At 49.9% G+C, this 19,623-nt stretch overlaps 1 protein-coding gene across 1 annotated transcript; it reads left to right on the top strand.

Moving 5' to 3' along the window:
* The first annotated feature begins 1,013 nt into the window (after positions 1–1,013).
* ARHGAP39 (Rho GTPase activating protein 39) lies at positions 1,014–18,406 on the top strand. Its single transcript, XM_056515696.1, has 8 exons — positions 1,014–2,573; positions 7,002–7,563; positions 10,522–10,614; positions 11,777–11,850; positions 13,052–13,251; positions 13,780–13,871; positions 13,958–14,127; positions 15,009–18,406. The coding sequence occupies exons 1-8, from the start codon at positions 1,014–1,016 to the stop codon at positions 15,201–15,203; spliced, it is 2,946 nt and encodes a 981-aa protein (XP_056371671.1). The 3' UTR covers positions 15,204–18,406.
* Positions 18,407–19,623: the final 1,217 nt, after the last annotated feature.

Genomic DNA, 19,623 nt, shown 5'->3' with positions numbered 1-19,623 from the left:
CAGAAAGAAACATGGTGCCATCCAAGATTTTTATGTGTGGTTTGAGCAGGAAAAGTAGATTTTCAGGACCAGAGCAAGGTTGGACAGGGCTTGGAGCAACTTGGGATAATGGAAGATGTCCCAGCCCATGGCAGGGGATGGAACTGGATGAGTTTTAATGCCCCTTCCAACCCAAACCATCCCATGAATCCATGATTTTGTGATTGTGGACAGAATTTTGAGGGTCTGGAAGGGCTCCACAAGGGGTTGAGATCCATCAAACCAAGGTGGAGGAACTCATCCAGGTTTTTTAGAGCAAGAAGTTGGCAGGAGGCTCAAGTCCCCAGGAACTCCAAAAGCGCTTCCAGAGGTGGAAAAGGAAGGAATAAATCATTCCCAAATCCCTTGGAGCGAGGACAAACAAGGAGAGACTGTGGAGCCTCCTGCAGGGAATTATTTGTGGCTTTTTGTGGGAATTTTCCCCTCAAAACGCTGCAATTGAACTCACTGCACCTTTTCCTGGGGGACCAAAGGGACAAATGGCTGAGAATAAATGAGAATTGGAGAGGGATGAACTGGGAGAGCAGACGGTGCCTCCGGCATCTTCTGTTCCAGCGTGGGATTGGTGACAGGATGTGCTTCCCTGTGCCTTGGGAACAGCAAATTCCAGCTCGGATCCCTTCTGTGAGCTGGGCAGCTCTATAAAATCCATCTTGGATCTTCCTCCTGAGTGTCCCAAGGACTTGGAACAGGGAGAGAGGAGATGAAAATTCACTGTGCCAGGGAAGAATTCTTGACAGAAGAATTTCTTCCCAATATCCAATCTCATGGTCAGAGACACCTTCCACTATCCCGGGTTGCTCCAAGCCCTGCCCAGCCTGGCCTCAGACACTTCCAGGGATGGGGCAGCCACAGATTCCCTGGGAATTCCATTCTAGGGCCTCAGCACCCTCAAAGCCAAGAATTCTTTCCCATTATCCCATCCAACCCTGCCCTCTGGAGGTGGGGAGCCATTCCCCATGTCCTGTCCCTCCATGCCTTGTCCAATTTCCAATCTCTCCCACCTCCATCTCTCAGGTGCTCAGGCATATCCATCCTCCAGGCTCTGCAATGGTTTGGGAGGTTTGGGACCAGCGATCCCAAATTCTGGTGGAATTCTGATAACCCCCCTCCGTGATTTTTCTCCCCACAGGACCTCATCCCTCCGATGGAACGCCGGTACCAAGGAGCGGATGCTGATCAAGGTGACGGATCGGGAGCCCAGCTTCCTCCTCCACCAAGGCAATGGCTATGCCCCAGAAAACCAACCAGGCTCCCGTTCCCGTCGGCCCTCGGGCGGCCAACAGTCGCCCAACCTCCAAACCTTCTCCTCGGATGCCGACAACTCCGTCTTTTTCCCGGAGAGGAAGCAGTCACCCTTCCTGAAGAGGGCCGAGCATGTTGGCAGCTGCTCGCCACTGCTGGGCCGGGGCGATTCCTTCTGCTCTCCACTCCAAGCCCAGCATCGCAAACATTCCAGCGAATCTCAGCCCTCGTCGCCCCGCTACGCCTATGAGCCCCCGCTCTACGAGGAGCCCCCCATGGAATACCAGGCTCCCATCTATGATGAGCCACCCGTGGACATGCAGTACGAAGCCAGCGGGAGCTACAAGGCTGGGTCCCCACAGAAATCACCCATCCGGAAGCCTCATCCTTTCCTTCAGTCGCCCAAGCAAGGCTCCAACTCGCCCTACCAGCAGCTGGTCCTCACCAAGCAGAAGTGTCCAGACCGCTTCATGAGCCTGGAATACAGTCCGGCTGGCAAGGAATACGTCCGGCAGTTGGTCTACGTGGAGCAGTCAGGCTCCAGCCCCAAGATGAAGACGGGCTTGAGGCACAAATATTCCCCCAACCCCATTGGCGGCTCCTACTCGCTACAGCACAGCCCCTGCCTGGTGCGGGACCAACGCCTGGAGATCAAATCAGGTGACTACAGCAGCATGGAGGGACCCGACTTCTGCCCTGGCCCCACGGGGGCCCAGGTGGCCCAGGGTGAGGACTCCATGTCGTGGTCCAGCCAGCAGGACACCTTGTCCTCCACTGGTTACTCACCCTCCACTAGAAAGAGGAAAAGCCGAAAGCCTTCGGTGAACCATGACGCCAACGCTTCTTCCACGGATGGCTCAGGGGAGCGGGAGGTGTTGGGCGAGCTGGGTGAGGAACGAGCCACGCCGGGACCCAACAGGTCACCGATGAACCGGACGGAGAGCAAGGCGGCCGAGGCAGAGGCAGCACGGGGCTTCCCAGAGCCGTTCCTGGCACAGGCGCGCCTGGCGTGGGAAGCACAGCAGGCCCACTATCACATGAAGCAACGGAGCAGCTGGGATTCCCAAAAGGATGGTTCAGGCTACGAGAGTGATGGAGCCCTCCCGCTGCCCATGCCGGGCCCAGTGGTGCGAGCCTTCAGCGAGGATGAGGCGTTGGCGCAGCAGGAGAACAAGCACTGGAAGAGGAACACTTTCGAGAAGCTGGGCTTCCCCCAGATCCTGCTGGAGAAGAGCGTCTCCGTCCAGACCAACCTGGCCTCCCCTGAGCCCTACCTGCATCCATCTCAGGTAACACCTTTGGGAATGTTCTTGGTTTTGGGGGTCTTCACCATGTGGCCAATCCTGGTTGAAGCTGCTTCTCCTCCAATGTAGATCTAGTGGGATGGTCCTTGGGGTGATCCTACACCAGGGTTGGGCACAGGCACCTCTGTGCCATGGCGGCCTCAGCTCTGTGCTGCAGCTTTCCTGGCTTGGTGTGGGGCAGATCCTGGATCCATCCAGCTCCCAGGAGATTCCTGAGTGCTCATCCCTGGATGGTCCCTCAGGGAAGTTGGTCCATGCCAAGTTGGCCCCTCAAAGGTATTGGTCCTCAGAAAGGTGATCACTCAAAGAAGTTTGTCCTTGCCAAGATGGCCCCTCAAATTGGTCCTTGCAAAGGTGGTTCCTCAAATTTGTTCCTTGCCAAGGTGGCCCCTCAAAGGTGCAGGTATTTGCCCAGGAGGTCCTTCAAAGTTTGTCCTTGCCAAGGTGGCCCCTCAAAATTTGTCCTTGCCAAGGTGGTCCCTCAAAGATGTTGGTTCTTGCTAAGGTTGTCCTTCAAAGATGCTGGTCCTTGACAAGGTGGTCCCTCAGAACCATGGGGTGAAAGAGCCACCAGTTTTCCAGGATTTGTTTCCCAGGGTTGTGGGCTGCCTGTTACCTCACCATAGATTCCTCCAGCTCCAGACTGCATTCCAGAGGAGACCCTGAGGCTCTGAGCTGGAATTGCTGGAGCTGGTGCATCCCATGTGCCCAGGTTCCAGCCTATCAGATGTTTCCCTGGTTTCTGGATATCCTCCATTAGCTTCTGGATGTCCTCCATCAGTCCCTTCCCCTCCAGGGAAAGGCAGGGAAAAGTTGGGAAGGGCTGGGAAAGGCTGTCAGGGCTTCTAAAAAGTAGGTGATTATGCCACATGTGGGGATAAATCCCACCTGGAAAACTGTCTGGAAGATGGAATATGGAGCAGGAAGGAGACCCTGAACATGGAACTGGGAAACAGCAAATCATCTGGAAAATTCCTTTTTTGTCCATGGAAATACGTCATGAAAAGAAGATTCCTGAAGCACAGTTGTCCCAAATAACTCAATTCTGCACGAGGTGGCCCAAACCCAAAACTGGAGATCTCCAGATCCACTTTGTATCTTCATGCCAGGAGGAAAAGCTGCCACCATTAGTGATCCTACCCCGTCTTCAGGGAGCTTGGGATGTGGTGGGAATCTTCTCCATTCCCCAGAGGTTTCTGTCCTGGTGGCCCCACCTGTTGTCCTTGACCTCAGGGACACCAAGATTGCGGGACATTGGCACTGATTTCCCAGAGAAGCTGTGGCTGTCCCATCCCTGGACATGTCCAAGGCCAGTTTGGACAGGGTTTGGAGCAACCTGGGACTGTGGGAGGTGTCTCTGGCCATTGGAACAGGATGATCTTGAACATCTCTTCCAACCCAAACCCTTCCATGGTCCACGGCTGTGATTGTCACCAGTGGAGTGTCCCCACACTGAGGTGCATCCAAGCCCCATCCACGTGGCTCCAGGACCTTCTCCCTTGAGAATTCCCTAATTCTGGAGGTTACACCACAGTCACCCCATAGGACAGGCAGGAGGTCACGGCCATTTGCAGTTGACACGCGATGCTTTATCTCCTTCTTGTAGGCCAGGGCATCCCCCAAGCTCATTTAGGTGCTAATTAGAGCTAATTACAGCTGAAGGTAATTTCCTATTGGCTCTGGCAGCAGAGGATCCATCACCTTTCGCTTCTGGTTTCACTCCCCAGCCTGACCATGTTCTCCTTGGCTGGAGAAGGCTGATGTCCCCAACCAGTGTGGTCCTTTCCTTCTCCCTGGGTGTTCTTGGTGGCTCTGGTCCAGCCCATGGACCAGAGTTTGGAAGAGCCAAATCCCCAACGGCTGCCAAGTGAGAGACCTTCAAGCATCTCCTGCATCTCCTTCCACTCAGGAAACCCCATGGGCCTTCAGCTGACCAAGCTGGAGGACACAGAAAGACCTTTGGGGTGAAGTGACCTCCACAGGGACAGCAGGGCTGTGTCCCTTGAGGGATGAAGCTCCTGTGTCCCCATCCCATATCCCTGCCATCATCACTGCAGTCAACATGGGAATGGAGCGATGTCAATGCCAAGATCTCCACATTGGAACAGGATGAGTTGTTGAAGAAACAAGAAACTTGTTTGAAGAAGTAGAAGCTCAGTCACCTGCCAGCAGCTCTGGTGGCTTTTTGGGTGGCTTCTTTGTCCCCTTCTGGATTTTCCACCTCTTGGGTCTCTCCACCTTCTGCTTTTGTTCTGTTCCTCATCTAAAGCCCAACCCCGAGTCTGTGGCAGCACTGGAATCACCTTGCCCACAGACTCTGCTCAAGGCCACCAACACAGCTCCTCCACACGAGGTGGGGAGGACAGTGGTGTCATCTCTTGGTGGTGTGACATGTCCTTCTCTGCCATGGGTCACATCCCCAGGGTCCCCAAACCCAGGTGGTGCTGGCCTGGATGTTGCAGAAGAGATGATGAAGCCGCCTTGGATGGCTGCAGGACCACAGAATTGTCCATCCCAATTGTCCCTTGCTGGCCTCCTTCATGCTGGTCACCAGCTGCTGGGGTGTCTCTCCACCCCCTGGGGTGATATCCACGAGCTGTGCTGGTTCCAGCAGGAGGAGGACACTGGTCTGCAGAGGTCCTCTGGGTCCTTCCCAGCTGGATGCTCAGGGTTAAATCCTGAGCATCTCCTGTCCCTCAGGATGTTCAGAAGGACCAGTCACGTCACTCACAGTTTGGAGGAGCCACCAACCTCCTCCTGTGGCCACTGGAGAACTACCCTGGAAGGTGGTTTTGGGTAGAGGGGGTTTCCTGGGGGGCTGTTAAAGGTGAGTGTATCCCCAGTGTCCCCAGAGGATGGGTGAAACCCAAAGCCACTTGTCCTTTGCTTCTCCCACGTTGCCACCAACTTCTTCTGTCCATGACTCCACTGAGCAAGTGTGAAGAGAGTCCAGCCTGTCACTTGTCCCCACCAGTCCCCTCCCTCCTCATGCCAGTCAATGCCACAGATCACCTTGGCTGCTGGCACTGGATCAGCTCCACCTGGCCATTGAGGATTGAGGGGAAGCTCCTTGGAGAGGATGAATTTTATGGGAAGATCTCTGAACACTGCAACGGTTGGTTGGTTGGTTGGCTGGTTGGTTGGTTGGTTGATTGATTGATTTGTTGGTTGATTGATTAGTTGATTGATTGGTTGGTTCATTGGTTCATTGGTTTGTAAACTAGTCAGTTGGTTCATTGGTTAGTTGATTGATTGCTTTGTTGGAATGATTCATTGGTTGATTGGTTGGTTGGTTGGTTTGTCTGTTGGTTTCTCCACTGCTCAGTTGGTTGATCGATTGGCTTGTTGGCTGATTTATTGGTTGGATGATTGGTTGGTTGATTGATCAGTCTTTTTTTTGGTTGGTTGGTTGGTTGGTTGGTTCATTGTTTGATCAGTTGATTGCTTAGTTCATTCATTTATTGGCTGGTCAGTTGGTTTGTTGGTTAGTTGATTGATTCATTGATTGATTGATTGATTGGTTTGATGGATCAATTCACTGGGTGGTTGGTTCAACCATTCATGCATTGGTTGGTTAGTCTGTTGGTTTCTCCACTGGACAGTTGGTTTATTGGTTGATTGATTGGTTTGTTGGCTGATTTATTGGTTGGATCATTAGTTGGTTGATTGATTGGTTGGTTCATTGCTTGGTTGATTGATCAGTTGGTTGATTGGTTGCTTGGTTGACTGATTGTTTTATTGGTTCATTGGTTGGTTGGTTGATTGGTTTCTTCATTGATCAGTTGCTTGCTTGGTTGGTTCATTGGTTTATTCGTTGGTTGGTCAGGTTTTTGATCCTCCAGTTTCTTGCTTGGTTGATTGATTGATTGATTTATTGATTGACTGGTTTGCTGGTTGCTTGCTTGGTTGCAACCAACCATTTGTTGGGTGGCTGATTGATTGGTTTACTGGCTGGTTGTTTCATTGGTCAGTTTATTGATTGATCAGTTGGTTGGTTGATTGGTTTACTGGTTATTTCACTGATCAGTTTGTTGGTTGATTCATGGGCTGGTTGGTTGGTTGGTTCATTGATTGATCCATTGGTTGTTTGGTTTATTGGTTTACTGGTTGTTTCATTGGTCAGTTTGTTGACTGATTGGTTTGTTGATTGATCAGTTAGTTGGTTGATTCATTGATTGATCCATTGGTTGGTACATTGGTTTATTGGTTGTTTCATTGATCAGTTTGTTGACTTATTTGTTTGTTGATTGATCAGTTGATTGGTTGGCTCATTGATTGATCTGTTGGTTGGTTGGTTTATTGATTGGCCATTTTTTTGGTCTGTTGCTTGATCAATCAATCGATTGATCGATCATTCCATCAGCACTCCCACCCCACCAGCACCGCTGACATGTCCTACCTGTTGTCCCCCAGTCCGAGGACCTGGGTGCCTGCGCGCAGTTCGAGAGCAGCCGGCAGACACGGAACATGATGCCGAGTGCCAGCTGCGTCTTCCCCACCTTCAACCTGCGCAAGCCCTCCTCAGAGACGGACATTGAGAACTGGGCCTCCAAGCACTTCAACAAGCACACCCAAGGGCTCTTCCGACGGAAGGTCTCCATCGCCAACATGCTGGCCTGGAGCAGCGAATCCATCAAGAAACCCATGATCATGACCAACGACCGCAACGTCAAGAAGGAGGCGTGCGAGATCTTCAAGCTCATCCAGATGTACATGGGCGACCGGCGGGCCAAGACGGACCAGCTCAATGTGGCCTTGGAGATCGCCACCAAAGGTTGGAGCATGCAGGGGCTGCGAGATGAGCTCTACATCCAGCTGTGCCGGCAGACCACTGAGAACTTCCGTTACGAGAGCCTGGCCCGCGGCTGGGAGCTCATGGCCATTTGCTTGGCCTTTTTCCCACCCACTCCCAAATTCCATTCCTACCTTGAAGGATACATTTACCGGCATATGGATCCAGTGAATGACACCAAAGGTAAGTGAGGAACCGTGGCTTCTGTGATTGTTCTTGATTCCCAGAAGTGTTCCAGGTCAGGTTGGATGGGGATTGAAGCGAGCTGGGATAGAGGAACGTGTCCCTGGATGGTCTTTGTGGTCCCTTCCAACCCAAACCATGCCATGATTCCATGTCCCAACCCAATAATTTGGTTCCTTTCCTCTTGGCTGAGTCTCCTCATGGAAAGGTGGATGAAGAACTCATCCAAAACATCACCTGGAGGTGCACGTGGGGCCTCTCCCACTCTTCTCCTTCAGGCAATCCAAGAGGAAATGAGCTTTGATACCTTTGTGGTATCATCATCACCTCTGCTCCTGAAAGTTCTCCTTCTCAAGGCCCAACTTTGAGATATCAATTCCAACCGAAACTATTCCATGATTCCATGGTTTCCATCATTCCCACCACCAGAAGTTTCCCCTCCAGTAGCTTTGCATCCAAAATTCAGTGATTCCATGATTTCCATCATTTCTGCCCTCCAGATGTTCCTTCTCAAGTAGCCTTGGATCCCAAAAAAAACCCCAGTTTTGGGATGGAACCCAGAAAATTCCCGTCTCCCAAGGTTTTTGGTCATGGCTGGAGACAGAGACAGAAATTTGGGAATTCTAGGAGATCCTCTCCAGCCTTGGGATTGGTTGTCCCAAATCCTTCACCATCTGGATGCCCCCAGGAGTGGATGTCATCTGCTGGTGGGATGTGGATGAGGTGGGATTGGGATTGGGATTTCAGGAGGAATAGGGAATTTTGGATCCCAAATTTCTCCCAGGGTTCCAAGGTATCCTTCAGCTCATGGGGGCACCAGGAGATGGTTCCAGCCCAGGATGGCCATGGAAGGTGAAGACGGCCCCAGAGCGTTCCCAATGGGAATTCCCAAGAATGTCACAACGGGTTGGGTTGGTCCCATGAGAGGTGTAAAACCTCATTTCCTGCTGGATTCAGAAGGCTGCGCCCCCAACTCCTCCCCAGCCAATCAGAGTCCTTCCCTGGGAATTCCAAAATTCCACCTTCATTTTGGGTTTTCCATGTTTTTTCCAGGAATTTCGTTGTCTTTGTGTTGATTTGTGTTGTTGTCAATTTGTTTTAATTTGTATTTTCAATTCCGTCTTGTTTGGTTAAATTTGCATTTTCATTGTCATTTTAAGTGGGGTTTTATTCCCATTTTATTTTATTCCTGTTATTTTCAGTTTAATACATAATTTTTATTTTCATTTTATTTTCTTAATTTTTTCTTTTTTCATTTCATTTTTACTTAATAATTTCTTTTTTTAATTTTAAATTTATATCTCATTTTTATTTTAATTGTCTTACTTTATTTTGCATTTTATTGATTTCCATTGTACTTTTTTAAATTATTAATTCTCAACTTTATTTTCTTTAATTGCTGCTTTAATATTTATTTTATTTGTATTTTTATTTTTTATTTCAATTCCATTAAATTTTCAAATTTAAACTTTTCCTAATTTCTTAATTTTTGCTTACTTATTTTGATTTTTAATCTTTACTTACTTATTTTTATTTGGTTTTCTTACAATTATTTTGATTTTATGTACGTATTTATTATTTCATGCTTTTATTTTATTTTAATTTTGCATTTTTATTGATTTTTTTCATGTGCATTTCAATTCTTTATTTTCATTTCCATTTTCACTTCATTTCAATGTTTCATTTAATTTAATTTAATTTCAATGTTTTGTTCTCATTGCCACTTTAATTTCCTTTCAACTTTCCATATTAAGTTTTTCACTTTCCTTTCAATTTTTCGTTTAATTTCCTTTCAGTTTTTCATTTAATTTCATTTCAAAGTTTTAATTTCAATTTAACCTTCAGTTGTTAATTTTAATTATTTTCAATTTTATTTCAATTTTTCTTTTCATTTTCCTTTTTATATTTTCATTTTATTTCCCTTTTAAAATTTTCATTTTATGTTCAATTTTATTACAATTTCAATTTTTCAGATTTTATTTGAATTTAACTTCAAGTTTCATTTTATGTTCAATTTTCATTTAATTTCAATTTCCATTTTATTTCAAATTTTAATTTCTGCTTTAATTTAATTTCAATTTTTAAATTTTAATTTCAAATTTTATTTTTATACAATAAAATTTTTATTCTAGTTTAAATTCCCATTTCATTTCAAACTAATTTCAAATTTAATTGCAATTTTCAAATATTAGTTTAATCTTTATTTATTTTTTTATTAATATTAGTTTAATTTTTTATTGAAATCTCCACTTAATTTCAAATTTCCGTTTCAATTTTTATTCCAATTTCAATTTTTCAATTTTAATTTCATTTCAATTTTTATTTCAATTTCAAAATTTCCATTTTGTTTCAAATTTTTAATTCAATTTCAATTTAATTTTTCAATTTATTTCAATTTTAATATTTTTTTCTATTTAATTTCAATTTTAATTTAAATTTTAATTTCTTTTTTAAAATTTTAATGTCAATTTCTTTTCAATTTAATGTTAATTTTCATTTTAATTTAATTTCAATTATTTCAATTTCAGTTTAATTTTTTTCAATTGCAATATCAAATTTAATTCTTTTTTCGATTTTAATTTAAACTGTAATTTAAATTTTAATTTTACTTTTAATTTCTTTTTAAAATTTAAATTTCCATTTCCATTTCTCTTAAATTTATTTAATTTTGGTTTTTTTTTAATTTTAATGTTAATGTTAATTTAATTTTAAATTTAATTTTTAATTTCATTTTAGTTTGAATTTTTATTTAATTTTAATTTTTTTTATTATAATTTTAGTTTTGTTTTAAATTTTTATTTAATTCTAATTTTATTTTTAATTTTCAATTTATTCAGGATTAATTTTAATTTCAATTTATTTTTCCATTTCAATGCCATTTCAATTCCATGTTCATTCCCGTTGTTCTCCCGCTCCCGATGTCCGTTCCCCGCGGGAATTCTTGGTGTTGTTCCCCAGTCTCGCGGCACCTCCGGCACCTCCTGGCAAGGACCAATCAGAAGAAACCTAAATTGCGAAAGAAACCAAAGCCCCAGAGCGAGGAGATCCCGGGTAGGGACCTCAGAATTGCCAGAATTTCGGGAATTCCCAGAATTCTCCAGGGAGTCAAGGGAGGGCAGAGGGCCAGCAGGGACAGAGCGATGGAGTCGATTCCAGATGGATCCACCAGGAAGAACCTCCAGGGTGGACTTTGGGAACCTCCAGGTGGGGATCTGATCACATCAGTTCCCATCGGAGGTCATTGATCCAGCTTCTCCTGGGCTGCATCCCAAAATCCAGCCTGGTCTCCTGGCAGGAGTTTGGGTGAGATGGTCCTCAGAGGTCCCTTCCCACCCCAAGCGTTCTGTCATTCCATTGCTCCATGAGCGGATTCCATGATTTGAAGCCATCCGGTGTTGGAAGTCCAGAAGGTTCTACCAAGTCCCCAGGGCTTCTCCTGGGATGATCCTGAAGGGTCCATCAGGTCCCCAGGGATTCTTCTGGAATGGTACAGAAGGTTCCATCAGGTCCCTAGGGCTTCTTCTGGGATAGTCCGGGAGGTCCCACCAGGTCTCCAGTGCTCTCAGAATGACCCAGGAAGTCCCATTAAGTCTCCAGGGTTGTTGGGATAGTCCAGTAGGTTCCACCAAGTCCCCAGGTGTTTTCCTGGGATGGTCCAGAAGGTTCCACCAGGTCTCCAGTGCTCTGAGAATGATCCAGAAGGTTCAACTAGGTCCCCAGGGCTTCTCCTGGGGTCATCCAGAAAGTTCCATCAAGTCCTCAGGGTTGTTGGGATGATCCAGCAGGTGCCATTCAATCCCCAGGGCATCTTCTGGGATGGTCCAGAAAGTTCCACCAGGTCCACAGGGTTGTTGGGATGATCCAGAAGGTCCCACCAGGTCCCCAGAGTGTTTGGGATAGGCATCATCTCATTGGAGGACATCAGGAACAGGAGGTGGGATGAAAATGGAAGTGGTGGGAACTGGAGAAGATGGGTGGGATGGCAGTGGTGATCATGGCAGTGGTGGCCCCCAAAAGCCAAGATGAGGCCACCATGGAGCTCCAAAGCTTTGGTGGGTCCTCCAAGGTTCTTGCAAGGTTCGAGTGGGACCTTGTCCTCCTCAAACCCTCCCTGGGAGCAGTGACAATGGTGGGGAGGGGAACAGGGAGGGGACAGGACCACTTCCAGGTCCTGGAGGTGACATCCCACCACCCAGTGTGTCTTCTCTTGCAGGGGTGGCCATTAGCACTTACGCCAAGTACTGCTACAACAAACTCCAGAAGGCAGCGCTGACCGGGGCCAAGAAGGTACAGAAAATGGGGTGGGCTTGGGAAGGGGTGGACAAGGAGGTCACCTCCCACCGGGGTCATCCAGGAGCTTCTGGGATTGAGAAGGGTCTGGAGGAGGGAGGGAGGTGGTGCCGGGTGGTGATTGTGCCAAGAACTTCTGGAGATCTCCTGGGGATCTTCTGGAAAGCTGGAGATCTTTTGGAGAGCATCTGGGGATCTTCTAAGGACCTTCTGGAGAACTTCTGGGAACCTTCTGGAACATTTCTGGAGAACTTGTTGGGAGTTTCTGGGAAGCTTTTAAGGATGTTCTGGAGAACTTCCAAGAACCTTCTGGGAATTTCTGGAAAGGATCTTCTGGGCACCTAATACCTGTCTGGGGATCTTCTGGAGACCACCTGGAGAACTTCTGAGAACCTTCTGAAGACTTTTGGAGACCTTCTGGGAACCTTCTGGAAAATTTCTGGAGAATTTCTGAGACCTTTTAAGGACCTTCTGTGGATCTTCTGAAGGCATCGTGGAGACTGGGTGAGGATCTTCTGGAGATCTTCTGGAAACTTTCTGGAAACCTTCTGGGAACTCTTTCAAGATCTTCTAAGAACCTTTGAAGGATCTTCTGGAGAACTTCTGAGAATCTTCTGGAGACATTTTGGGGATTTTCTGGGGACTTTCTGAGGGCATTCCAGAAACCATCCGGTGATCTTCAGGAGACCTTCTGCAAATTCTCTGGAGACCTCCTGGGAACTTCCTAAGGAACTTCTGGAGACCTTCTGGAAACCTTGTAGGGAGGGACCTTCTGAGAACTTTCTAAGAAACTGCTGGAAGCCCAGGGCCAATGTTCAGCGTTCCAGAAGCTTCCCAGAGCCATGGCTCCTCCTCTTCCTCCTCCTGGCAAAATCCATCAGTGGAGATCCTCCAGCATGGCCATGGTCCCACTAAGCACCATAGGATTTGATCCACTTCATAATCAAGGTGGCAGATGGAGGATGGATGGATGGATGGATGGATGGATGGATGGATGGATGGATGGATGGATGGATGGATGGATGGATGGATGGATGGATGGATGGAGGGATGTGGATCCGCCTTGACTGAATTGCCCAGAATCCATCCATGGCTCCATCACCATCCCCATAAACCTCAACCAGGAGGGTGGTGGGATTAAGTAAATCACATCCTGGCCACCACAGAGGCCACTGGTGACCTCTGGTGTCTCCTGCAGGGCCTGAAGAAGCCGAACATCGAGGAGATCCGTCACGCCAAGAACGCAGTCTTCAACCCGTCCATGTTCGGCAGCTCCCTGCAGGACATCGTGGCCATGCAAAAGGAGCGGTACCCAGACCGGCAGCTGCCCTGGGTGCAGACTCGGCTCTCCGAGGAAGTCCTAGCGCTCAACGGGGACCAGACCGAGGGCATCTTCAGGTAAAGCTACCCCACGCTCATGGGGACATTTCATGGTGGTGGCAAGATGGAGATTCTCATAAGAATTTTCTCAAAATGGGGCAAATTTGTGCTTCTGGATGTTTTCTCCTCTGGTGGGTCCTCCAAGGCCATGGGGGCTTCTCCATGGTGGCCACCAGTCATGACGGGGTCTTGGTGGCACTAAGCTCCCAAAATGGCTCCAAGGCCATGGAGTTTTCTCCATTGGTGACCACCAGTAATGGCAGGATCTTGGTGCCAGCATCCCCTGGGTTCCTCCAACTTCTCCTTGCCCCATGGGGGTTACTCCACAGTGGCTACCAGAGTCATGGTTCTGTCTTGGTGGCACCAAGCTCCCAGAATGGCTCCAAGGCCATGGAGGTTTCTCCATGGTGGCCCCCAGTCATGGTGGCACCAAACAGCTCCATGCCCAGCTGATGTCCTTTCCTGGTTCTCCTGGTGCACCCAAAGCTGTTGACCTGGGAGGTCCCCATCAGTGACTCGGCCACCGACACCTCTTCCCCCCCACAGGGTCCCCGGTGACATCGACGAGGTCAACGCCCTCAAACTGCAGGTGGACCAATGGAAGATCCCCACTGGCTTGGAGGACCCACACGTTCCTGGTAGGACCTCGGGGCGATGTTTGGTGGGACAGAAGCTCCATGTGGAAGATCTCACATCTTCTCCTCTTCTCCGTGTCCTCTCGCAGCATCGCTGCTGAAGCTGTGGTACCGTGAGCTGGAGGAGCCGCTGATCCCACATGAGTTCTACGAGCAGTGCATATCCCACTATGAGAACCCCGAGGCTGCCATCGCCGTAGTCCACTCCCTGCCCCGGATCAACAGAATGGTGCTGTGCTACCTCATCCGCTTCCTCCAGGTAGGACCAGCACCTTCTGCTTGCTCACCAGGTGACCATCAGGTCTGGGTTCCTCTCCTGATGTGGTTTTGGGTTCTCCAAGGTCACCATGTGGTGGCCAAGAACCAGGAGTTCCACCAACCCCACCACTTCCATCTTCCTTCTATCACTCCATGAGTTTGTGCCCCTGGTTTACCCTTCTGTTTCCTTCTCCTGAGGTGATTTTGAGTTCTCCAAGGTCACCACATGGTCACTCCATCTCATCCAAGAACCAGGAGGTCTGTGTGATCCTTTGACCCATCTCCCACCAACCCCATCACCTCCATCTTCCTCCTCCCACTCCATGAGTTTGTGCTCTTGGTTGACCTTCCTGGTTCCTTCTCTCAAGGTGGTTTTTGGGTTCTCCAAGGTCACCACATGGTGACCCCAATCTCCTGCAACCAGGAGTTCCATGAGGTCCTTCCACCCATCTCCCACCAACCCCATTACTTCTACCCTCCCCAAGTGTTCATGGCCTCCTGGATGACCCTTTCACTTCCTTCTCCTGAGGTGGTTTTGGGTTCTCCCAGGTCACCACATGATGACCCTCATCCCCCCCACAAGAACCAGGAGGTCCGTGTGGTCCTTCCACCCATCTCCCACCAACCCCATGACCTCTCCAGGCATTCATGACCTCCTGGATGATCCTCCTGCTTCCTTCTCTTGAACCAGTAGTTCCACCAACCCCATCCTCCTCCCACCCCATGATTTTGTCCTCCTGCATGACCCTTCTGGTTCCTTCTCCTGAGGCGGTTTTGGGTTCTCCAACTTCATCACATGGTGAAGAACCAGGTCCACATGAACCTCCCACCAATCTCCCATCAACCCTTTGACCTCCACCTTTCTCCTCTCACCACCTCTAGGTCTTTGTGCAGCCAGCCAATGTGGCCGTCACCAAGATGGACGTCAATAACCTGGCCATGGTGATGGCCCCTAACTGCCTGCGCTGCCAATCGGACGACCCGCGGATCATCTTTGAGAACACGCGCAAGGAGATGTCCTTCATCCGTGTCCTCATCCAGCACCTGGACACCAGCTTCATGGAGGGCGTCCTATAGCGGCCGGCACCGTGCCGTCCCCACCCCACCACCGGCCCCCTGTCCCCTTCTAGGGTCGAAGTCCCCAGGTGGTGGCACCTGTCTCTACCAAGAACCAGGAGATCCATGAGGTTCTCCACCACATGGTGAGCTCCATCTCACCAAGAACTGGGAGGCCCATGAGGTTCTCCAGCTTTACCACTTGGTGAGCTCCATCTCCACCAAGAACCAGGGCATCCGTGACATTCCTCACCACGTGATGAGCTCCATCTCCACCAAGAACCAGGAGGTCCATGAGGTTCTCCAACTTCACCACACAGTGAGTTCCATCTCCACCAAGAACCAGGACATCCGTGACACTCCTCACCACATGATGAGCTCCATCTCCACCAAGAACCAGGAGGTCCGTAAGGTTTTCCACCACATAGTGAGCTCCATCTCCACCAAGCACCAGGAGGTCTGTGAGGTTCTCCAACATGTATTGAGCTCCATCTCCACCAGGAAGGAGAACCAGGAGGTTCATGAGGTTCTCCAACTTCACTACGTGGTGAGCTCCATCTCCAGCTGGACTTCATGGACCAAGCAATTGTCATCATTCCTTCTCGCCTGGATGCAGGGACAAGGAGAAGTCCTTGAGGTCCGTCCTGATCTTCTGGCCATGTCACTGCCTGGTTCTTCGCTGGAGGAGTCATGAGGAACATCCCAGCTGTGGGGTCTCCATGGGGTTGGGAAGGTGGGAGAAGTTCATCTGGACACCAGGGGACCATGGTGACAATTGTCCCCCAGAGGGAAGAGACCTGGGAGGTCCCCATGGGAGTGGTGGCCTGGGGGGGTCATGTGGCCGATTGTCTATCCTGGAGGAGCTGGGTGGGCTGGGTGTGCCCACGTGTCCCCATGTCCATCCTGTCCCCCACACACTGGCATCACAAGGATCTGTCCCAGCAGCCACTGGGTCTGTCTGGCCCTGTTGGATTGGTCCCAGGACCTCCCATCTGCTCCTGGTTTTTCTGGGCCCATCTTGGTGTCCGTCATAACTCCTGGAGCCATCTTGAGGTCCATCATCTCCTCCTGGCCCTCCTGGGTCCATCTTGGGGTTCATCATCTCTTTCTGGTCCTTCTGAGCCCTTCTTGGGGTCCATCATCTCCTCCTAGTCGTTCTGAACCCATCATCAACTCCTGGAGTCATCTTGGGGTCCATCATTTCCTCCTGGACCCATCTTGGCCCTCATCATCTCCCCCAGCTTCTCCCAGACCTGTTTTGGTGCCCTTCCTCTCCTCCAGATCCTGCCCAATCCCTCTTGGTAGCCACAGTTTCCTCCTGGACCCACCTTGGCACCCACCAGCTCCTCCTGGTCTTTCAAAACCCACCCAGGACAGCTCTGCTTTACCCTTCTGGACCCATCTTAGTGTCCATCATCATCTCCTACTTCTCCTGCACCCATCCTGGTGTTCATCATTTCCTCCAGGTCCTCCAGGACCTACCTGGACACCCATCTCCACCTGCTTCTGCCCAGCCCACTTTAGTGTTTCTGGTGTCTTCCAGGACCCATCTTGGTGTCCCTGATCTCCTCCAGGTCCAACCTCAGTGGCTCCTATCTCCTCCAGGTCCTGCAGGTCCAACCTTGGTGCTCCTAAATCTTTTCCAGGTCCTCCACATCCCACCCTGGTGGACCCCAATCTCCACCAGGTCCCACCTCAGTAACCCCCAAATCTCTTCCAGGTCCCACCTTGGTGACCCCATTTCTTCCTGGTTTCACCTTGGTGACCCCAAATCTTCTCCAGGTCCTCCAGGTCCTACCCTGATGGACACCAATCTCCACCAGGTGGCCACTTGGTGGCCTCCAATCTCCTCCAGGTTCCACTTTGGTGCCCCCCAATGTCCACCAGGTCCCACCTCAGTAACCCCACCTCTTCCAGGACCCACCTTGGTGACCCCACCTCTTCCAGGTTTCACCTTGGTGGCCCCAAATCTCCAGGTCCTCCATGTCCCATCCTGATGGAGCCCAATCTCCATCAGAAACCACCTTGGTGCCCCCAAATCTTTTCCAGGTCATCCAGGTCCCATCTTGGTGCCCCCTAATGTCCCCCAGAACCCATTTTGGTGACCCCCCCAATGTCCACTAGGTCCCATCTTGGTGACCCCAAATCTCTTCCAGGTCCCACCTTGGTGCTCCCAAATCTCCTCCAGGTCCTCCACGTCCCACCCTGATGGACCCCAGTTTCCACCAGGACCCACCTTGGTGACCCCATCTCTTCCAGGTCCCACCTTGGTGCCCCAACTTCTTCCAGGTTTCACCTTGGTGCCCCCCAATTTTCACCAGGACCCACCTTGGTGACCCCAATCTCAACCAGGATCCATCTTGGTGGCCCCAAATCTTCTCCAGGTCCTTCAGGTTCTACCTTGGTATCCCCAGTCTCCAGCAGGACCCATCCTGGTGATCCCAGATCTCCACCAAGTCCCTCAAAATGGAGAGATCCCCAAGGCCAGGAGGGTCCCACGGGTCAGGGGGGTCCAAAAGATCCTGGGATGGTCCCCAAAATGATCGGGGGGATCCCATGGGTGGGGAGTCCCCAAAATTGAGAGGTACCCATAGTGGGGGGGGGTCCCCAAGATCCTGGGAGGGATCCCAAGGTGGGAGGGTCCCCAAAATGTGGGGCTCCCATGGGTGAGGAGATCCCATGGAGGAGGTCTTCAAATTTAGGGTGGGGGGGGTTCCCAAACTGGGGGTGGTGGGGACAACCCAGCACTACCTCCCAGCTCTACTCACTGCCAGGGGACCCCCACTTTTCCTCCACATCTGCTTAATTAAGTTTTCATTAATTAATCATTAATTTCTGGCACCCATTCATTAATTTTTAAGTCATTTCCCCTCCTTTTTTTCCGGCAGTTTTTTTTTGTGTGGTTTTTTTTTTTTTTTTAAAGCCTCGAGGTTTTTATTTATTATTATTAAAAAAAAAAAAAAAAAAAAAAAAAAAAAAAAACCGACTGGAAAAAAATCTGAATTAAAGGGATGGACCCGCCCCTCCCTCCCCGGGATTTTTCCCAGGATTCCCCCCAATCCCGGGAATTCCCTCGGGAATTCCTTTGGGAATTTTCCTCCCACCCCTCTCCCCAGAGGGGTGGGGTTGGATTTTGGGGTCCCCCCAGGGGCCACCGAATTCTGTATTTGGGGGGGCTCCGGCCCCCCACCGCGTGTGAATAAAGCTCCGTATGGAAAGCGCTGCTCGTTCCTGGTGCCTTTGGATCGGGAAAAACCGGGAATTGGGGGTGGGAGGCGGGAATTTGGGATTCTGGGTGTCCTCAAGATGTCGCTAATGCCGTGCTCCTGCGGTTCCGCCCGGAACCTTTTTACCATGGCACCCTAGCGGGGAGGTGCCCCCCGCGTTCCGGTCCCCCAGGCAGCTACTTTCGGTCGCCGCTGCAGCTGTCGTCTGTCGCGACGCTGCTCTCTGTCGCGACAAAGAAGCCGCCAGTGCTTTTCTTACCTGGATCAACAGGGAGAATGAGGGTTTTTTTATAGGGGAATTTATAGGGGAAACACCCAAAACAGCGCCCCCCATCCCGGGGATCCCCCGAGGCTCCCTAACCCCCCCACCGCCAGTTCCCCTGAAACCCCACAGAGACCGCAAAACTATAGCAGATATTTCCCCAGGAGCCCCAAAACCGTCCCAGAACCTCCAAAAACCACCCCATAGACCGTCCCAGCCCAGGGACTTCCAAAAATGCTCCCCCATTCCAGGGACACCCCAAAACCCCCCAGGATCCCACTAAATCAAACCTGCCGTATTCCAAGGACCCTCTAAACCACGCCAAGGACACCCAAAAAAAAACCAGAACCCCCCTAAACCACCTAAAAGACACCCCAGCATCCACAAAACCATTCTCAAGGAAACCCCAAAGGTTCAGGAGCCCCCTAAACCAATCCCCCTCATTCCAGGGAATCCCTAAACCACCTCAAAACACCCCCCAGCACCTCAAAAACACCTCAAGGACCCCCAAAATCACCCCAAGCACACCCAAAAAAACAGCAGACCCCCTTCCTAGAACAAATCCCTCCATTCCAGGACCCCCCCTAAACCACTCCTAAAGACACCACAAAAACACGCCAAAGACACCTCCAGTACCACAAAACCACTCTCAAGAACACCCCAAAACCCTCAGGACCTCCCTAAACCAACTTCTACCATTCTAGCCATCCTCTAAACCACCGCAAACCTCCCCCCCGCAGCACTCCAAAACCACCTCAAGGACCCCCTCAATGAACCCAAGGACACCTCAAAACCCCCCAAGACCTCCTTAAAATAAACCTGCCCCCATTCTAGGGACTCTGTAAATCAACCCAAACACCCCAAAACCGGCACAAGGACACCCCAAAAAACCCCAGGACCCCCTAAACCACCCTAAAGACTCCCCCAGCACCCAAAACCAGCTTGGGGACCC

This window comes from Oenanthe melanoleuca, unplaced genomic scaffold, assembly GCF_029582105.1.
Source record: "Oenanthe melanoleuca isolate GR-GAL-2019-014 unplaced genomic scaffold, OMel1.0 S041, whole genome shotgun sequence".
NCBI lineage: Eukaryota > Metazoa > Chordata > Aves > Passeriformes > Muscicapidae > Oenanthe > Oenanthe melanoleuca.
The sequence above is the reverse complement of the archived record's forward strand: the minus strand, read 5'-3'. Positions and strand labels throughout refer to the sequence as shown.

Excerpts from the sequence above, each read along its gene's own strand:
- ARHGAP39 (XM_056515696.1), top strand. The coding sequence starts at position 1,014 with ATGCCTTGTCCAATTTCCAATCTCTCCCACCTCCATCTCTCAGGTGCT. Across the intron at positions 10,615-11,776 it reads CCAGAGCGAGGAGATCCCGG|GGGTGGCCATTAGCACTTAC; the intron begins GTAGGGACCTCA and ends CTTCTCTTGCAG. Across the intron at positions 14,128-15,008 it reads ACCTCATCCGCTTCCTCCAG|GTCTTTGTGCAGCCAGCCAA; the intron begins GTAGGACCAGCA and ends CACCACCTCTAG.